We start from the raw sequence: 19,674 nt of genomic DNA on the forward strand, positions 1-19,674 counted from the left end.
TATAGACCGATATCGCTGCTCAACACCGACATTAAGCTATTCACCAAAATCTTAGCCAACCGCCTCCACCTTATCCTCCCCAAACTAATCCACCCAGACCAGGTCGGATTCATCCCACACCGACAAGCATGCGATAACACCAGGAGAACATACGACCTAATCTGGACAGTGAACCACCGACGACAACCGACCCTCCTCCTCTCCCTAGACGCTGAAAAGGCATTCGACCGAATACTATGGCCATACCTATTCACAACCCTTGAAAAAATGGGCTTTCCCGAACTCTTTGTAGAAACCATACAAAATCTATACTCCCACCCCACAGCGAGCCTCCTCATCCCGAACACCCACCCACCTCCCTTTACAATTTATAATGGCACACGACAGGGATGCCCCCTCTCCCCCCTTCTTTTCGCCCTATCTTTAGAACCCCTTCTACAGAAAATACGCCAAACCGACATCATCTCCGGCATCCGGATCCGCGGAGAGGAATATAAAATCTCGGCATATGCAGACGACCTATTACTGACGCTAACGAACCCTATGACCTCCCTGCCCCCACTCATAACCCTTCTAGAAGATTATGCTAAAATATCGGGATACAAATTAAATATAAACAAGACCGAAGCACTACCACTCCACATCCCTGAAGACGACATAAAAGCACTCAAAACAAACTACCCTTTCCGCTACGAGACACAGAGCATAAAATACCTGGGGACACACATACCGGGAGACCTACAACTCACGTACCAACTGAACTACCCCCCATTACTAGAAAGGGCGAGCCAAGACCTAGATAAATGGCAAAACTTAACCATATCGTGGCTGGGGCGCCTAGCCTCGGTTAAGATGAACCTCCTACCGCGGTTCCTCTACCTATTTCAAGCCCTGCCAATCCCGATATCCAAAACAGACTTCAAAACACTACAATCCAGAATAGACAAATTCATTTGGGCAGGAAAAAAAGCCAGAATTAAACGCTCGACACTCTACATACCACATAAGAGAGGGGGCCTGGGACTACCAAATCTATGGGACTACCATCAAGCGGCCCAATTAGCACAGATCCAAAACCTGCACGCACCACCAGGGCTCAAATTATGGGTTGACATCGAACACAACCTGTCTGGACGGGACTTCCCCTCCCTGTACATCTGGTTACCAAGACAAGACAGACCACAGATACCCCCCACAACACCAGCACTTATCCACTCAATCCAACTATGGGACAAAGTAACCCGCAAATACAACATCATCAACACACCATCCCCCCTAATGCCAATCCTCAGAAACAAACAATTCCAACCCGGGATGACACCCCAACACTTCGCGAGATACGAAGACAATAACCTGGTACGGTTCCATCAATTTTTCCGGGGTCAACAACTTTTACCCTTCACACAACTACCTAACAACACCCCATACACAACCTTCGACCACTTTAGATTCCTGCAAATACGGAGCTTTCTCACCCAACCACATAACCAACAAACAGCGACTACCACGCTCACCACCTTTGAGAAAATGTGCATGAACACCCCAATGCAAAAAGGCCAAATATCTACCATATATGGCATCCTACACCACACCCAATCCACTGAAGCATTATCTTACACGAAGGCATGGGAACGAGATATAGGCCCCATCACTGACCCGTCAGACTGGCAAGACATATGGGAAGCCACAGCAGCAATCACCATTTGCGTAACACACAAAGAACAAGCGTACAAAACCATGCTCCGCTGGTACATCACACCACTAAGACTGAAACAAATGCGCATAACACCCTCAGACCGCTGCTGGAAGGGATGCAACGACCAAGGCACCTACATACACCTATGGTGGAACTGTCCATATATCGCCCAACTATGGCAGGACATAACACACATGGTAAACGGGGCATTACACAGCAATCTCCCACTGGACCCCTGGCTCTGGCTCTTGTCTAAACCCCACGAGACCCTTACCAGGGCCCAAAACAAAATGACGGCCCGGATCGCGCTGGCCACCCGGAGAACCATAGCCAGACACTGGGGAAGCAACGCTGTCCCGACTACGTCTGAAGTACTACACAAAATAACAGAAACCATGGAGATGGACAAACTGTCAGCCCTGGTCCACGACACCACAACCTCATACCACAAAATATGGGACCCATGGCTAACCAGAACGATACTAACCCCCCAATAACTTCACACCCGTAGACCCTCCTTCCACCTCCCCTCCACCCGGCCTCTCCCCCACCCCCCCACACAACCTAACACACCCCCCTCACCCACAAACGAATCTCAGATACAGCTGACAACCCTTTGAGATGACACCCACCCAACCTATAGGACGTTCAATGCCCACCAAACATTCTCCAAAGCCATCATCTCTCCTCCCTAAATTGGACTCTTATGGCCCTCAACTCCAAAATAACCGGATGGAGACTAGGACGCACGAGAACGACATACCAGGACCAGACATACAATGTAAAGATAACGCCAAGACACAGATTAGCCCCAACCCCAAGGGGCACACGGGAACCACCCAAGTACCACACCCGCTCACAACAGGTATGACCTTGCACGCAGACTACCACCCAGTAACCTTCCCCCCCATGCTCCACAAGGGGTCATGACCTCCTTTTTATGTTAAGACTAATGTAATTATTGTTATGCGATAGTGATATAACCAACTCTGTTCCACAACGTTGATGTAATGTGATGTATTGTAACCCTCTCCCGACCCCAATTCTTTTCTGTACCCCCCCCTCCTAACCCCCCCACCAAGAGAAAGAAAAAAATGAGAACGAAAACAAACAAGAATGTACCTACAATGTATGTGAATGCAATGACCACTATGTATTTATGTTATGAAACATGTTCAACAAGAAACTAACCCGTATCCCACACCTCTTTTCTGTACCCCCTTCCCCAAAAAATAACAAAATCTTTTCAAAATAAAGAATTTATAAAATAGCCAGGTTTTTCTGTACCTGAGAGATAATTAAGTTATGTATTTGTTCTCACGGAATCATCTCTCAGGCACAGAAGATCCTGGTAGGAAAAGCCCTGTAACTGTGACTGAGAAACCCCATGCTAGGGGCAATGTATTAAAGCCGTGTGTGGCAGGAATAAAACCAGTTTTACTCCCAGAACTGTGTGTCGTCCAGTTGCTGGGGATGAGGTGGGATATTTGTTTGGCGTTTTTCTTGTTCCTGATTGTACTCTTGTGGATCCAGCAGAGAAGAGTCCCTGCTAGGACTAGAGCTCCGTTACAATATCTAACCAAACGTATATGTCCTCTTAGCGATTGCACAATAGCAGACCATAGATAGTTACAACAAAGAAAGAGACAAGCAAGCTTCTTCTTGATGCAAAAACGAACTCCAATGAACTGGTTTATTATGAGCACACAGCCTTTTCTACAGTTAGGCACGACACACTTGTTTGCATAATATAGGGAGGAGTATGCAGGTACATTAATTACAGTGGAGAAATAGAGCCTGCTCATACAACACAATAGGTCTCCTTGACCAACTTACTTTGAGTATTGAATAGGTAGTGTGTGGCAATGTTGACTCAGTCTCACCTTCCATGGTGCTGGTTAAACATCTAACAATGGCTTGCTAGGCACATTTCCTAATCCCATCAGACAGCCTGGCAGCTACCTGAGACAAAGTAACTGAACGCATTACACATGCACTAGCATAGCTGTTCCATTCCCCTCTTATAATACTACATTTTAAATTAAGGTAAAACATGCATCTACAATGTAACACTGTCCTGAGGTTATCATACGTCTGCCCTACTTCTACGAGCCAGGGTAGTGCCATTATGAACTACATGGACTCTAGTTCTTCACCTGCGCACAGTCCATCGCTAGTGATGGTAGCAACATGTTGCAGTGAATGGAGTTAGGGAAATGGGCCATTCATCACAGTAAGGAAGAAGGCTATCCACGAGACAGCAGGAAGGACCAAGCTTATTAATCATATGATTTGAGCCCCCCGTGTCTACATAAGAGAACAGATACACCACCCATTGTGTCCACAATTTCTCTAGTATAAATCTAATGAAATTTCCCAAATTTAAACAATTTGGCTGGTGAAATGTAACAACTGAGATTTTGCATAACTTTTCATTAGTGACTTAAGAAATGGAAGTTGAGACTAAAATATGTTTATAGCAAATACATCTGTCTCTGTCACTTTTTTTTTTTTTTTTTTTTAACACTGGTACGTTCAAATTTCCCATCTACTTTCTTTACGTATATCCAGCTGGTTGACAAAGGGTGGAGCTTAATATAGCTCCATTACTTTTTTAAACTTGGTTATTGGCCTGGTCAGCTCTTGACTGCAAGGGTCCTTTGGAAACCTGGGTGTGCGTTATTTGAAGGTCAAGCCGAAGCAAGATAGCGCTGTCAAGAAGGCCAACCCAACAGGACTGGCGCAAAGTTGGAAAAGGTAAGTTGCACTATTCCCAGGGCTTTGTTAGTGACAGAGCAAAAGTATTGGTTTTGTCTTGGGAACAAAAATACCTAGGAGATGCATTTCCCAATCATTTTGCGCTCTTTGCTGTAAATGCACAGCCCTTCTTGGATACCATTTCCAATTGAGGATCAGTAGTAAGCAGGGGCGGGCTGGGAAGGGGGGCAATGAGGCAAATGCCTCCCCCCCCCCCCCAGGCCGCCTGCATCCAGAAAAAAAAAGACACTCCGAATCCACTGCCTCTGGCTCTCCCCCTGCCTCTGGCTGGGGACTCTGATTTTTTAACTTACCTCTCTCCCTGCAGCCAGTGGAGTGGGCCGGCCTCTCCTGATGATTTCAGGAAAGTGTGACTTTCACTGCTCTTCTCACAGGACCGCTGGGGAGTCTGGGAGAAGAGCACCCTCCTCCTGACATCATCAGGAGAGGCCGACTTCACTGGCTGGTGCTCTTGCCCACCCCTCGCTGGCCTAAGGTAAGACTCGGGGAGGGGAGAATACACTTTAGTTTTTTTTTAATCCCCCTCCTCAGCACCTGCTTTCTTTGCTCACCCCTGCCCCCCTTTCTCAGCCCCATGCCCCTCCACCACAGCTCATCTCCCCCAATTGCAGCCCATATCACCACACCACAGACCCTTTCCCAAATTGTAGCCATTAACCTACTTCAGCCCCTATCCCCCCACTACATTTCCTAACCCCCCAATTACAGCTCATACCCTCCACCACAGCCCTGTCCCCCCTCCCCCACTACCACCCCTGTCCCCTTACTCAGCCCCTGTCTACTGGCTTTGAGGGTGTAAAGTTTGTGTGTATATGTCTGTGTGTGTGTAAGTATGTCTTTATATGTGTGTGCCAGTATGTCTGTGTGTGTGTGTGTCAGTATGTCTTTATATGTGTGTGTGCCAGTATGTCTGTGTGTGTGTCAGTATGTCTGTGTGAGTCAGTATGCCTGTAACAGTGTGTGTGTGTGCCTGTCAGTGAGCATGTGTTTTTTAGTGTGTGCCAAATCAGCAAATGTGTGTGCCTGTCAGTGAGTGTGTCTGCTTAGGTGACTGCCCCCCTCCCCCCCTTTCAATCACACAGGAAATGTGTTTTTACTATCCTCTTGGTGCAATGGGCCACTTGACTGGATTTGCCCCCCAGGCCTAAGGCTGCCAGCCCTCCCATGGTAGTAAGAATAGGTAGTCAAGATTTAACACTATCACAAACCTTATCCTATAAGTTAACAATTTTTTTTTTTTATCAGAATGTTTTCTCCTTATTTTTTTTTATTTTTTTAAATTCTTTATTTTTCCGTGCATCATCAGTGGTACAGACAGTTCTGTTTATGCATCGATTATATACTGCTAAGTTGGCATATCAAACAAGTCCATACAGTAGTTCGGTTATAACAGTAAATGCACATTTTTGTATAGTGGTCTGATGGGTTATAACGAGGTACCTACGAGAGTACTGGGCGTTGCTGGGCGAGAAATTGTGAGATGGTGAGTCATCACCGTTATGAACGTTGTGGGGGTGCGGTGAATGTATTGGCCTTGAGGCTTTCAGGGTAGTTGTCCCGCTACCCGGCATTCTATGTGTTGGGTCACCTCGTACGCTGGTGGGTGTATAGTCCCCTTGTTAAGTCTGGTGTCCCTGGACTCTGAGTCTCAGAGAGCCTATTGAAGTGGGGGTCTAACGTACCCTTATCTTTTGTGCCAGTTGGGTCCACCATGACCCCCGCGTGTATAGTTGAGTCAAAATGTATTTCTGCCTAGCGAACAGGCCTTCGTCTATATGGGAGTGGGTTGTGTTTCGGAGCGTGGTTGTCTATTTTGTTCTCGGGGTTCGTCTGTTATGAATATGTGCGTTGTTTATGTGTCCCCTGTATGTCTGGTTCCCGGTGTGGGGTGTATCGCTCCACGGATGGTTGTGTCCCTTGACCCTGGGGCACTGGGGGGGGGGGAGGGAGTTGTGTAGTTGAGTCACAGAGCTGTTTCTACGTGGTGTGAGCCCGACATAAAGTGTGTGGTTGTAGTGGTGTGTAAGTGAACTTTAAAACATAGGTGAACATATGTAAAACATTAGCATAAACAACATGAGCAGTCTGTGGGTTCAGGTCGTGTGGCCTCTTTCTTCTTCTCCGCCCGTGCGGTTAGGGGAGTTTTCTGTGCTGCGTGGGCGAGTACTGGATGTCTTTGGAGCGGGTAGTCCTTGTGGAGTGAGTCCTAGTGCTGTCAGTAAGGCAGTGCTGTCTGATGGATCTGACGCCTTATATGTGTTCCCATCTTTTGTGACCAGGAGCGTTCTGGGCGTTGACCATCGGTATGTGAGTCCTGCTATCTGTAGGGGTTTCGTGATGGGCTGCATTCCCTTTCTCCATAACAATGTAGATCTGCTCAAGTCCCGAAAGACTGATATGGTGCTGGTTTCAAATTGGTACGGGGTGTTCCCTTTAAGGGCGGCTAGTAGGCCCATTTTGTCTGTTAGCGAGTGACAACGGAGGATGATGTCCCGTGGTGCTGCGGTGGGTGCTTGTGGGGATTTAGTTATCCGGTATACCCCATCAAAGGCAAAGTGTTTAGCCTGTCGTGTTGGGATGAGGGAAGACACCAGCCTTCTAATGAAGTGTGGTAGTTCCTCTAAGGGTACTGTTTCTGAGACTCCTCTGAGTTTGATATTTTTCCTCCTGCCCCTGTCGTCTATTATGCTGACTTGGTTAGTGAGGTTGACTTGTTGGGCTTGTATTTGATGCATCTGGTCGTTTATTGCTTTGAGGCCTTGTTTGAGGGTTAGTATATCTGTCTCATTCGTGTCTGTGCGAGCAGTTAGTGTGTGTACCTCTGTTTTCAGCACTGCCAGGTCAGCTTCCCACATTTGCCGGAGGTTCCTTTGCAGGTTTGTTAGCATGTCCTGTATGTCCCCCTTGGTTGCAGGGGCTGTGTCTTCTGCCCTGGGTGGGGTAGGTTCCCCGGTTCTTGCTGGGGTGTGTTCGCGGGAAGACTCCCCTCCATCCACCGGGTGATTCTGGGCTGTGTTTGGCCCTGGCGTTCGAAGCATCATGCCGATGTCACGGTGGGACTGGGGTGTGTTTGTGGGTTGTTTCTGTGTCTTCCGACCCATCTCCGCTGGTGCGTGTGTGCTCGGGTCTGGTAGGCCAAGGTCGCTCCACATGCGGGAAGCCCAGTCCGCCTCGAGCTGGAGGTCTCCCGCGCGGTAGGCCTTGGTGCCGCGGCTGCGAGTTTTCCTTGCCGCGGGTTGGAAGAACGGCATCGACCTGTTCAGCGGGTCGTACCCTGTTGTTTTCCGGTACTTGTGTGGTCAGATGGGGTTCGGTGTCTTTGATTTTTGCGGGTTTTTGCTCTAGTTTGTTGGAGCTCGGGAGAATGGCGACCGCTCTCGTGTGCTGTCAGGCTCCGCCCCTTTCTCCTTATTTTTAAGCATTTTTTCTAGGGGTATTACCAACAATATATTTAGCCTTTGACACATCTGTTGGATACCATCAGTAGACACATTTACTTAACGCAAATTAAAGGAACACTCCCAGTTGGCTGTAGTGGTTATGGTACCAGCAGTGCCCTGGTTCCTCTCCATTATAAGGAGTCAAGGATTTTTTTAAACAGACTGACGTCTTAGCTGGGTTCCTTCAGGAGCAGCTCGCTGCCGCCACTGTCAATGCCGCAGAACTGGCCGGCCATTACAGGTAATGGCTGGACGCGTTTCATGCCAACACTGAGGGCTTGCGGGCCCCTGTTGTTTGGGGATAAAAAGCGCTCAGCTGCCATTTGTCGTCGCCCTCCCCCCTTGTGCGTGGTGTATATAGTTTTTATTTTAGTATTACAATAAATGAGGATAATATTATGGATGTTTGTGCTGTGCCAAGAGAAGGAGAGTCCTTGCAGCCTCCACCAGAAACCTGCAATGCACTTAGTGGGGCAAATCTAATAAAATCTATTAAAATCTAATACAATTTATTAAAATCTATTACAAAGCTGGACCCTCCCTTCAATGGATTAATAATAATATTAACGCAATAGGATCTCATTATACACCAGGATCTTTAATTAATCTGTTGAGCATACTGCCCAGCCTTGTATCGATTACTCTATCGATATCAGAATCCAGTCACTCACTGAATGGGCACCTTGCCACCACAAACATGGCGGACTCTGCCTCCTTACCCGGCGACACTTCTCATACCGGGGTCACGTGGACTCTCACGCCCTTCCTGCCGCAATGCTCCTGAACACCAACCCGAGCAGCCAGGCTCCTAGACAGAGCGCCGAGTGCCTCCAATATGGCGGCGCGGACAGGCCGTGAGGTCACTGGGACCGGAACCGGAAGTAGCTGGAGCTGCGCGTGCGCTGTCACTCCACCCTCCCCCATGGCTGCCAATATCGGATCCTGAGAGCTGCCTGGTCCCAGCAACACGGTATATACCCATAGTGATAATATAATAATAATATAATATACACATAGTGACTGATAAATATATACCGGGAGCCCAGCAACACGGTATATACCCACACACACACAAATACATAATATATTATATAATATTACTAAATATATAATATATACACAGTGACTGATAATAAATAATATAACTAAATATATATATATATAGCAATCAATCAAAGAAGGGAGCACTCCAGGTCTTCAATTAAGTGGAAAAAATATTGACTGTATCAAAACATGGTACAAATTCTGTGTAGACGAAATCAACGTTTCGACCCTGCTGGGGTCTTTATCAAGATCACGAGAATGATCTTGATAAAGACCCCAGCAGGGTCGAAACGTTGATTTCGTCTACACAGAATTTGTACCATGTTTTGATACAGTAAATATTTTTTCCACTTAATTGAAGACCTGGAGTGCTCCCTTTTTTGATTGATTGCTACATATTTTGACGCGGGACTGCACCTAGGCACTTGATTTATCAGAGTTAATATAGGAGGAGTGCCTTGTTTACCTATTTTATTTATTTTTATATATATATATATACACACACTGATTATATTATATATATAACTAAATATACTGATTTATATATGGGTTTGGCACACTACCTATATACAATCTATGCAAAAATGCAAACCAGCGAATTGTATATATAAAAAATAGTAAGGTGCACTCCTGGATTTGAAAAATTTATTATTATAATTATTATCGTTCTGATCTTTAAAAAGACCTTGTTTTGGTCGAAACGTCGATCCACTGAACTTTGAATTTTCTGCACAATAAACCTAATACGTTTTCAAATCCAGGAGTGCACCTTTCTATTTTATATATATATATATCTCAAGAAAAAGAGAGGAAAGGGCAAGAAAAAGAGAGGAAATTTAACTTATTTAAAGGAATAAATGCTAATGCCATAAATTTAGTTGCTGTCTGGAGTTTCTACATGCTTCTACCAATTCTGTTTTTCTAATTTTCACATGACTGATTGGGTTAATAATCCTTACATTCTGCTTTTCCTGAGGAAAATTGCCCTGAAGGTGGAATTAATAGTATACTAAGGTTAAAGGGACACTCCAGTGCTAGGAAAACACCCCCCATCCCAGGTTGCTGAAGGGGTTAAAAACCCTATAGTGACATGCCTGCATCCAGCGCCGGTGTCCCTCGGTGCTGGTTCAGGGTCCCAGCGACGTCATCCGGCGGGGGAGACCAATTGCGCGTGCGTGGCCGCCGGCGGGGGAGACCTAATGCGCATGCGCGCCAGACCTCCCCATAGGAAAGCATTGAAAATGCTTTCCTATACGGATTTTAGCGACGCTGGAGGTCCCGGAAGTGCCCTCTAGTGGCTGTCTAGTAGACAGCCACTAGAGGAGGAGTTAACCCTGCATGGTAATTATTGCAGTTTATGAAACCTGCAATAATTACACTTCCAGGGTTAAGGGTAGTGGGAGTTGGCACCCAGACCACTCCGATGGGCAGAAGTGGTCTGGGTGCCTGGAGTGTCCCTTTAAGTGATTAAGGGCGTGACCAGTGCCAGAAAAGCTGTGATCTTTGATACTATTTTTAAAAAAGAAAGGGGAAAGAAAGTAAAATATATATTTTTTTTTATTTGGAAACTGGATGTTTCACTAATACTGATCCAGAGAGCTACCTGTGGATAGTGGCTATTGAATTAACTGAAGCATGAAATAGATGGCAAAAGTGAAGAAGGACTGTGTAAAGGGGAAGGAAGACTAAATCTATAAAACACATTGCAGTGGAACGCAAGTACAAACGATATACATGTGCAATAGTGAATTAAGAAACAATTTTTACTTATTTTGCTGTCTATAAAGCGGAAAAACTGCTCTGTGGGAATATATTGAAAAAACAGCATGGCAATGGAATGCAAGTACTAATGATATAAAGGAAATAATGAATTATTTATAATCTTCATGTGCTGCTTGTACTTGAAAGTGTGAAAGCTTCTTATGCTGCTGTGAATTAAATCCTTGTTGGATCACTGCAATTGGAATGTATAATCCCATTTAAAGGGGAAAATAAATGCTACTGCCATATATCTTGCTGCTATCTGGATTTCTTATATGCTGCTATCATCTTTTTCAATTTTCACATGCTGATTGGCTTTATAAGCCTTACATCCTATTTTTCCAGAGGCTAAATGCCCTGAAGGTGGAATTAATAGTTTATCTATCAAGCTTAAGTGGTTAAGGGCTTGACCTTTTTCAAAAAAAGTTGGGACTCATGATGCTATTTAAAAAAATTCACTTGGAAACGGGACATTTCATTAAACTGCCTCAGAGAGTTATCTGCGGATAGTGACTATTAGGACAGAGTTGTTGAATATCAAAATTAAGAGGAAAAGGAAAGGGGAAACCTTGTGTGTGGTGTTTTTTTTTATTATTTATTTATTTTCTCACTCTCACTCTCTCACGGAGAAAGAATGTATGGAAAGCTCCTTTAAAGGGACACTATAGTCACCTGAACAACTTTAGCTTAATGAAGCAGTTTTGGTGTATAGAACATGACCCTGCAGCCTCACTGCTCAGTCCTCTGCCATTTAGGAGTTAAATCCCTTTGTGTATGAACCCTAGTCACACCTCCCTGCATGTGACTTGCACAGCCTTCCATAAACACTTCCTGTAAAGAGAGCCCTATTTAGGCTTTCTTTATTGCAAGTTCTGTTTAATTAATATTTTCTTATCCCCTGCTATGTTAATAGCTTGCTAGACCCTGCAAGAGCCTCCTGTATGTGATTAAAGTTCAATTTAGAGATTGAGATACAATTATTTAAGGCAAATTACATCTGTTTGAAAGTGAAACCAGTTGTTTTTTTTCATGCAGGCTCTGTCAATCATAGCCAGGGGAGGTGTGGCTAGGGCTGCATAAACAGAAACAAAGTGATTTAACTCCTAAATGACAGTGAATTGAGCAGTGAAATTGCAGGGGAATGATCTATACACTAAAACTGCTTTAAGGAAGTCTTGGTATTACATCTTAAATATTTTTTTTAACAATATAGTTAAGGGAAAAGACATACCTACAGAAATCTTATATGCAAACATTATCCCTATACAAAAAACAGATAAACCTATGAAACTGCTGTGATTCCTTTCAAATTCTTTTCTGCCAAGGACATCAATAGAGTCAAAACCTTCCTTAAAGTCTTGCTCTTCATACCTCCCTGATTGTTGATGTAAGCCATCGCTGAAATATTGTCTATCCTTACTTTCACCCAGTTTGGCTTTAGATAAAGGAAATGGAGTAGGGCTTGGAATACTGCTTGTAGCTCCAAGACATTTGAAGATTGATGAAAAAGTTGATTCTTCCATAAACCTTGGACATGATGGAGATTCTGATGTGCTCCCCAACCTGATTGACAAGCATCTGTGGTCAAGGTGACCCAAGAAATATTGCTTAGAGGAAACCCTTGCTACAACTTCTGATCAATCAGCCACCATGATAGCTCCTTTTTGATCCTTGAAGTCAGTAAAATCATTTGATTCAGGTCTTTGTTTGTAAATTGGGATAGGAATCCATTGAACCCACCTTGTAAGGCCTATTGTAGAGGAAACACTTCCCAGAAGGCTCATAAACTCTCTTGCCGGAATAGAGTTGTGAGAAGATGATGAATTTTCGACTGAATACGGTGACCTCTGTCTGAGGAGAGGGTAATGTGCCTTTATCGAGTCGAATCTCGTACCCAAGTACCCCATTATCTCTGATGTGGCGGAGCAATTAGAATATGAAAATAAGCATCCCAAAGTTCTATGGAAATCAACCAGTCTCCTGAAGAGATGGTTCTGATAATGGAACTTAATGATTCCATTTTAATTTTTTTTACACACAGCTCTACGTTCAGCTCGTGAAGATCTAATATCGGTCTCCATTCCCCTGATTCCTTTGGAGTAAGAAAAAGTCTTGAGTAAACTCCCAATCCTCTTTCTTTTACGGGAACTGGACAAATTACTCCTTCTGTTGACTGGGAAGTTATAATGGAATGAATGGCTGATGCCTTTTCCGTTTCTTTGGGTATCTTTGTAGCCACAAATCGAGGGTGAGGAATGGTGGAGAATTCCAAAAAGTAACTGTTCTTTATGATCTTTAGAACCCATTTGTCATGAACTGTCGGAGCACAGACCTCTAAGAAGTTTAAAAGTCTTGCTCCCACTCCCAAGGACTGGACTAGCATCCCATCAGAACTGCTTTGGTTGTCTGTCATTGCCACCTAGATCCGAGGGTTTTTTGGAGGAAGAATGCCCTCTTTTCCATGATTGGAATCTGGAGAACTCTCTACCAAGCTTGTAGCGTCTATGTTACTTATCCCGAAAGGAACGTCTGTCCTGTGGAAAAGATCTCTTTGGTCATCTGTCTTGAGGAAGAAAAGCTTTACACCCTTCCACTGCTCTTTTGATACATTCGTCCAGGTAACTGGCTAGTATTTCATCACAGACCACAGGTAATGGGAAAGCAAAGGAAACCCCAGACTTATACTGCAGGTAGGTGTACCCTTTTGCGGGAATTATCACCCCAATGGGTCTGGCACATCCAGCTTCTACCTATAGGGTCACTGCAGCATTTTTCCCCGGTCGCTAAGGAGAGAATCCTCCAGGGGGTCGCCCTTGGTGAGGCGCCGTGTCCTGAGGCTTCCAAGGGGAGAGAGGCTGAATATGGGATAGGGGTACAATTAGACCTGAGTAAGCCACAAAAAAGCAGGAGGTGAAACATCCTATGTCCTTGAGAAGTGGACAGGAAAAAAGTCTGGTAGGGCCAGGGGAGGGAGTCTCTTTTATGAGTAGGTGTTTCCTGTCCAATTAAGGAGTGGGAGGAGCTATACCCATCTGTAGTGCTGCCATGGACATATCCAGGAAATAATGTATTGGGGATAAAATACAGCTCTCTGTATATACTATGTATATAATGTATGAGGGATATATATACAGCCCGCTGGGTATATACTGTGTGTATAATTTGTGCGAGGTCAGTACACAGCCCCATGTATACATATAACCTAAAACATGTTGCATTAGAAACGACAACTTGTGTAAGGAAAGATATATATATATAGAGAGAGAGAGAGATTGTTTAAAAGAAACATACTTGAATATGTTTCCACTTTTTTGTGCTCACTTTGATGTAACTCAAACTAATGAAAATGTTATTTCAATCCCTAAAGGGCTGCAACAATTTTTTCAAAATCGGTACAGAAAATAAAGACCACAGCTGTTTTTTTGTACATTTCAATGATATGGAAAAGGTTAATCAAAACCGGAATGAGGTAACTGGGGACATCTTGGATATCACCCTGGAGATCATCTACCTGCTGACTGGAGAGGTGAGGGATTCTGGGTAATGTCATTATGGAGATCATCTACCTGCTGACTGGAGAGGTGAGGGATTCTGGGTAATGTCATTATGGAGATCATCTACCTGCTGACTGGAGAGGTGAGGGATTCTGGGTAATGTCATTATGGAGATCATCTACCTGCTGGCTGGAGAGGTGAGGGATTCTGGGTAATGTCATTATGGAGATCATCTACCTGCTGGCTGGAGAGGTGAGGGATTCTGGGTAATGTCATTATGGAGATCATCTAGCTGCTGGCTGGAGAGGTGAGAGATTCTGGGTAATGTCATTATGGAGATCATCTACCTGCTGGCTGGAGAGGTGAGGGATTCTGGGTAATGTCATTATGGAGATCATCTACCTGCTGGCTGGAGAGGTGAGGGATTCTGGGTAATGTCATTATGGAGATCATCTACCTGCTGGCTGGAGAGGTGAGGGATTCTGGGTAATGTCAGTATGGAGATCATCTACCTGCTGGCTGGAGAGGTGAGGGATTCTGGGTAATGTCATTATGGAGATCATCTACCTGCTGGCTGGAGAGGTGAGGGATTCTGGGTAATGTCAGTATGGAGATCATCTACCTGCTGGCTGGAGAGGTGAGGGATTCTGGGTAATGTCATTATGGAGATCATCTACCTGCTGGCTGGAGAGGTGAGGGATTCTGGGTAATGTCAGTATGGAGATCATCTACCTGCTGGCTGGAGAGGTGAGGGATTCTGGGTAATGTCATTATGGAGATCATCTACCTGCTGGCTGGAGAGGTGAGGGATTCTGGGTAATGTCATTATGGAGATCATCTACCTGCTGACTGGAGAGGTGAGGGATTCTGGGTAATGTTACCATGGAGATCATCTACCTGCTAGCTGGAGAGGTGAGGGATTCTGGGTAATGTCATTATGGAGATCATCTACCTGCTGGCTGGAGAGGTGAGGGATTTTGAAAAGAGAAAATACATTTAAAAAAAAAACTGCTGTAGTACACATGTCTATACAAAGTTATTTATTCAGTCTAGTAGAGCAAGATAGATGGGGAGATATCAGAGAAAACCAGCAGTAGATCAGATTCATATTTTGGAGGGAAGACCTAAAATGGTAATAAGTAGCCGGGGGACAATACAGTAAAAGGTATACTGTGATAACAGCCTGTGTTTGTTTACAAACGTAGGATTACATTGTCGTGAAGAGGCCTGGTGAGCCTTTACTACAAAGCATTAGACCACTTGTGTTAGAAGGATCTTGGAGGAGCCAGAGTCCTCACTCACTGAAACACGAGAAAAACAATGAGAAGATCCTGGAACTGACCAATAAGATCATCCACCTGCTGACCGGAGAGGTGAGGCTGCTGGGAATGGGACATTATACAGTTAAAAATGAAGGCATGTTTCTGGATGGTGACTTTATTATTGTGTGTCTCAGGTTCCTAGGTATGAAGATGCCACTGTCTGTTTCTCCAAGAAGGAGTGGGGGTGTTTAGATGGACACCAGATTCAAAACAAGGATGTGTCGATGGATAATTACCAGCCTCTCCAGTCACTGGGTAAGGAAAAGTTCAATTGTTTCTGTGTTTGACTTCCATGATTGGTCAGAGAAGCTTTTGCTGGATTGTGTACTTTTTACATTGAAACTCTAGGATACTCAGCATGACTCTGAAAGGGTAATACATTGGAGCTATGTTTGAGGAGGTTAATTGCAATCTCTTTGTGTGATTCGACTTTATTATAGAATAGCAATTACTTTTCTGAAGGAGAGCTGGCTATAGTTCAAACAAGTCTCATATAATTTCACTAGGTCACTATGATAAAAGTTCTTTGCGACTGGGGACAATGAGGTCAAGTATTGGATGGGCAAAAGAGCGAATGGTACTGTTAAGTTGTAGTATGCTGAAATTGGCTGTGCCAATGAGTCTAAATGAAGACTCGGCTGAGTCAACTATTTTACTGATAGACGAAGAAAAAAAGGATTGGAATTAAAGACAAACTTCAAGCACCATAACCAGTACAGTTCGCTGTAGTAGTTTTGGTGCCAAAAATTCTCTGGCTCCCCAATGTATGCAGTCAACGGTTTGTTTTTAAGAAAAGGTTTGACTTTGTACCTGATATCTGCTGGGCTCCTCTCCCTGCCTCCTCACAGCTTGGTATTGGCTCTCCCCAGCAAAACCTTGCTCTGCAGGGCCATCTCATTGGCTGAGAAGTCTTTCAATAAAGAGAGTTTCTGGCTGTGAGAAAGCAAGGAACGGCACTCGAGTGACCACAGGTAAGAAGTCAAACTGACACTTCTAGGATACTAGGTACTGCGGTGTGATCTATAAATTCTGATACTTGGAGTGTTCTATTTGTTTTGGTGTGTTCATTTTTTTTCATACTTTGTGAACATCATTGTCATTATAATATGTTTTTAGAGACACATACGAGGGTAATTTCTTATTTTTATGCTTATCTTTGTCTAGCATTATTATTTTTTCTGCATAATAAATATATTCACGTTGAAATGGGAGAGAAAGTGCTGTAACTGAGTCTAGTGGTGCGCAACCCTCAACTGGTGTTTATTTTATTAGTGGGATGTTCCATGCCATCCTAAATGCTTTTAAAGCCTAGTATTTTCAGATGTCATGGCGTGAAGGGGTTACAATAACATGTCTTCCTGAGTTGTGTTTCAAAGCTGTTGTATACAGCAGACACATACTCCAAGGAATCCGTGTATAAAGTGGAAGGAAGCAAAAATGTGGTTCTTTGTTGAGCTAATTTGCCTATTCCTACCCAGAATCTCTTGCAGTAGTGAGAACACTGTTAAAGTGAGACTTCTGTGGGGAAAACAAAGTCTTATGCCTTGACTGGTGTGTGTATTTGTGTTTAGCAATGTATTAACTATCGATTTTCATTTAATTTTTATAGGTGACTCTGTGGACAAATATACAGATAATGGGTATCACAATGCATTTTCTGTAGAAAACTGTCTCACCGAGGGAAAGGTTAAAATGAAAACCAAAAGGAAATGTGAGCCCTTCAAGGATATGAAATCTGTTAAACATAGAGAAGGTGAATTTGCCTTCACAGCTGAAAGTTCCTCAGACAGTGATATTAATACGCAGACTGAACATTTGTCTGCTGATGTTAAGGAAGAATCTGCTTCATGTGAAGAAAGAACTCTCACAAACATTGACACAACAACAAAACAAATCAATACAGGAAAGACATCTAGCCATCGAAAGGTAGAATCAACCACACCTGAAGAAGGAAATCTCAATGACCCCAATATAGATACGTATTCTTCTCATGTGAAGGCAGAAACCATTTCACAGGAAAAGGAAAAGCTCTTAGACACTGACATTAATACACGCACAGAACATACACAGACCCAATATTTATCTATTCATATTAAGGAGGAATCATTCTCAAGTGATGAAGGAAATCTTATGGACTCCGATCAGTCAGAGATAGAATATAAAACTGTTCTTATTAAGGAGGAATCTGACTCCTATGAAGAAATAAATCTGACAGACCCTGACATTTATTCACCCTCCAAACACACACAGGATGAAGATACATACACTCAGATTTCTGAGAACTTAGATTGTAATACTCCTTGGAATTCAACTGATTCAGATAAGACTTTGCTTAATTCCGGAAAATATTGTACGGCTACCTCAAGTAGAGCATCACAACAAAAATGTCACACAGGGGAGAAACAATTTTCTTGTCCTGAATGTTTAAAGTGTTTTACAACCAACTCAAGTCTGATAGCACATCAAAGGATTCACACAGGAGAGAAAAGATTTTCTTGTTCTGAATGTGGAAAATATTTTACTGCCAAGTCAAGTCTTCGTGCCCATGAAAGGATTCACACAGGAGAGAAAAGGTTCTGTTGTTCCGTGTGTGGGAAACGTTTTACAGCTAGCTCATGTCTTATTGCACATAAGAGGATTCACACAGGAGAGAAACCCTATGCTTGTTCTATATGTGGGAGATGTTTTACAACTAATTCAAGTCTTTTTACACATCAAAGGACACACACAGGAGAGAAACCATTTTCTTGTTCTGTATGTGGTAAATGCTTTACAACCAACTCAGGCCTTATTACACATCGCAGAAGTCATACAGGAGAGAAACCATTTTCTTGTGCTGAATGTGGAAAATGTTTTTCGAAAACCTCAAATCTCATTGCACACAAAAGGCTTCACACAGGAGAGAAACCATTTTCTTGTGCTGAATGTGGGAAATCTTTTATAAGCAAGGCCTACCTTATTATACATGAGAAGATCCACATGAGAGAAAAACCGTTTTGTTGTACAACATGTGGGAGAAGTTTCAGCCAGAAGTCAGCTCTTTATAGACATCAGAGGATCCATGCAAATGATAATTATCTTCCTCACAGTGAAAAAACTACTTGAGGAAGAGATTAGAATTTTACAGATTCCATTTCACCCACTTGCAAAAAAAAAATAAACAAATTGAAAAAAAGACAAATGTTTCTAGACAAGTTATTGAATGTGCATGCTTCCATTTTGCACGTTTATGTACCTAAATAAATTGAGAAACCTGTTATCCCTTTAAATTATTGGATATTTACAGAATGTGGATATGTAGATGAATGCATATTGGATATTTGTCTGGTGTCATCGATTCTGTATATGAAATCCTAGCCTAGCAAAAAAAAAAAGTGAAAGTATTAAATTGTCTAAAAACGTGCATGTTTGCATTTTATCAAACTACCTGTTTAAAACTTGTCCACAATTACAACCCTTTACAGATCTGTACAGGTAGAGAAATTCAGATTGGAGTGCATTATCTTTTATCCTGTTTAAAAAAAAAAAAAATGCAAGGAAATGTGTATGTGTCATAGAAACGTAAACTTTTTAAATACATCCTTATTTTGTTTAAAAAAAAAATGGAGCTAAGGCGCCTATAAAGTTCCTGCGCTGTCTGTTTTTCAGACATGTACACTTTTGTGTGAGGTGAGAATGGATTTTCAATTACTTTTACAGTTGTAGTCCTCACACACCAAATTACAAAAAGCATACGTTATTGAAACATTCTATTTTCATATTTGTCTTTTAATTACAAAAAGTGTGGAACAAATTCATCTAAGGAGTACTGATGGCAACTAAAAATTTATTTTGTAGTAGTTTTTTTAAGCTATAGTGTTTGCAGATGATAATAGGAAAACTGCAAAATTGTTATTCTTTCATTTATTTAAATATTTAAGTAAATTATGTACACCTAATCATGTTCTGAGTAATTCACTAAAGTCCGAATGGCCCTGAACTGAATTGGAAGAAAAACACCCAGTTGCAGATGTAGCCATTTGGACTGCAAATTCAGGACAATGTTGATGGAATTAAACACTGAAAAGTGCCAGACATTTGAAATCCGGACGAAGGAAGTTAAATCTAGACCCAGAGAATCAAAGCATTTTCACAGTCAA

General features: G+C 43.1%; 1 protein-coding gene across 1 annotated transcript in view; it reads left to right on the plus strand.

The window, feature by feature from the left end:
• The window catches only part of LOC134574844 (oocyte zinc finger protein XlCOF8.4-like), a 29,724-nt gene extending 10,645 nt beyond the window's left edge, over positions 1 to 19,079 (plus strand). Inside the window, exons 7-11 of the mRNA XM_063433902.1 lie at positions 12,150 to 12,308; positions 14,050 to 14,245; positions 15,419 to 15,586; positions 15,670 to 15,790; positions 17,145 to 19,079. Coding sequence (XP_063289972.1) covers positions 12,150 to 12,308; positions 14,050 to 14,245; positions 15,419 to 15,586; positions 15,670 to 15,790; positions 17,145 to 18,640 — 2,140 coding nt within the window. The 3' untranslated portion in view covers positions 18,641 to 19,079. The remainder of the gene's footprint in view (positions 1 to 12,149; positions 12,309 to 14,049; positions 14,246 to 15,418; positions 15,587 to 15,669; positions 15,791 to 17,144) is intronic.
• Positions 19,080 to 19,674: the final 595 nt, after the last annotated feature.

Source organism: Pelobates fuscus, chromosome 10 (assembly GCF_036172605.1).
Source record: "Pelobates fuscus isolate aPelFus1 chromosome 10, aPelFus1.pri, whole genome shotgun sequence".
Taxonomy (NCBI): Eukaryota; Metazoa; Chordata; class Amphibia; order Anura; family Pelobatidae; genus Pelobates; species Pelobates fuscus.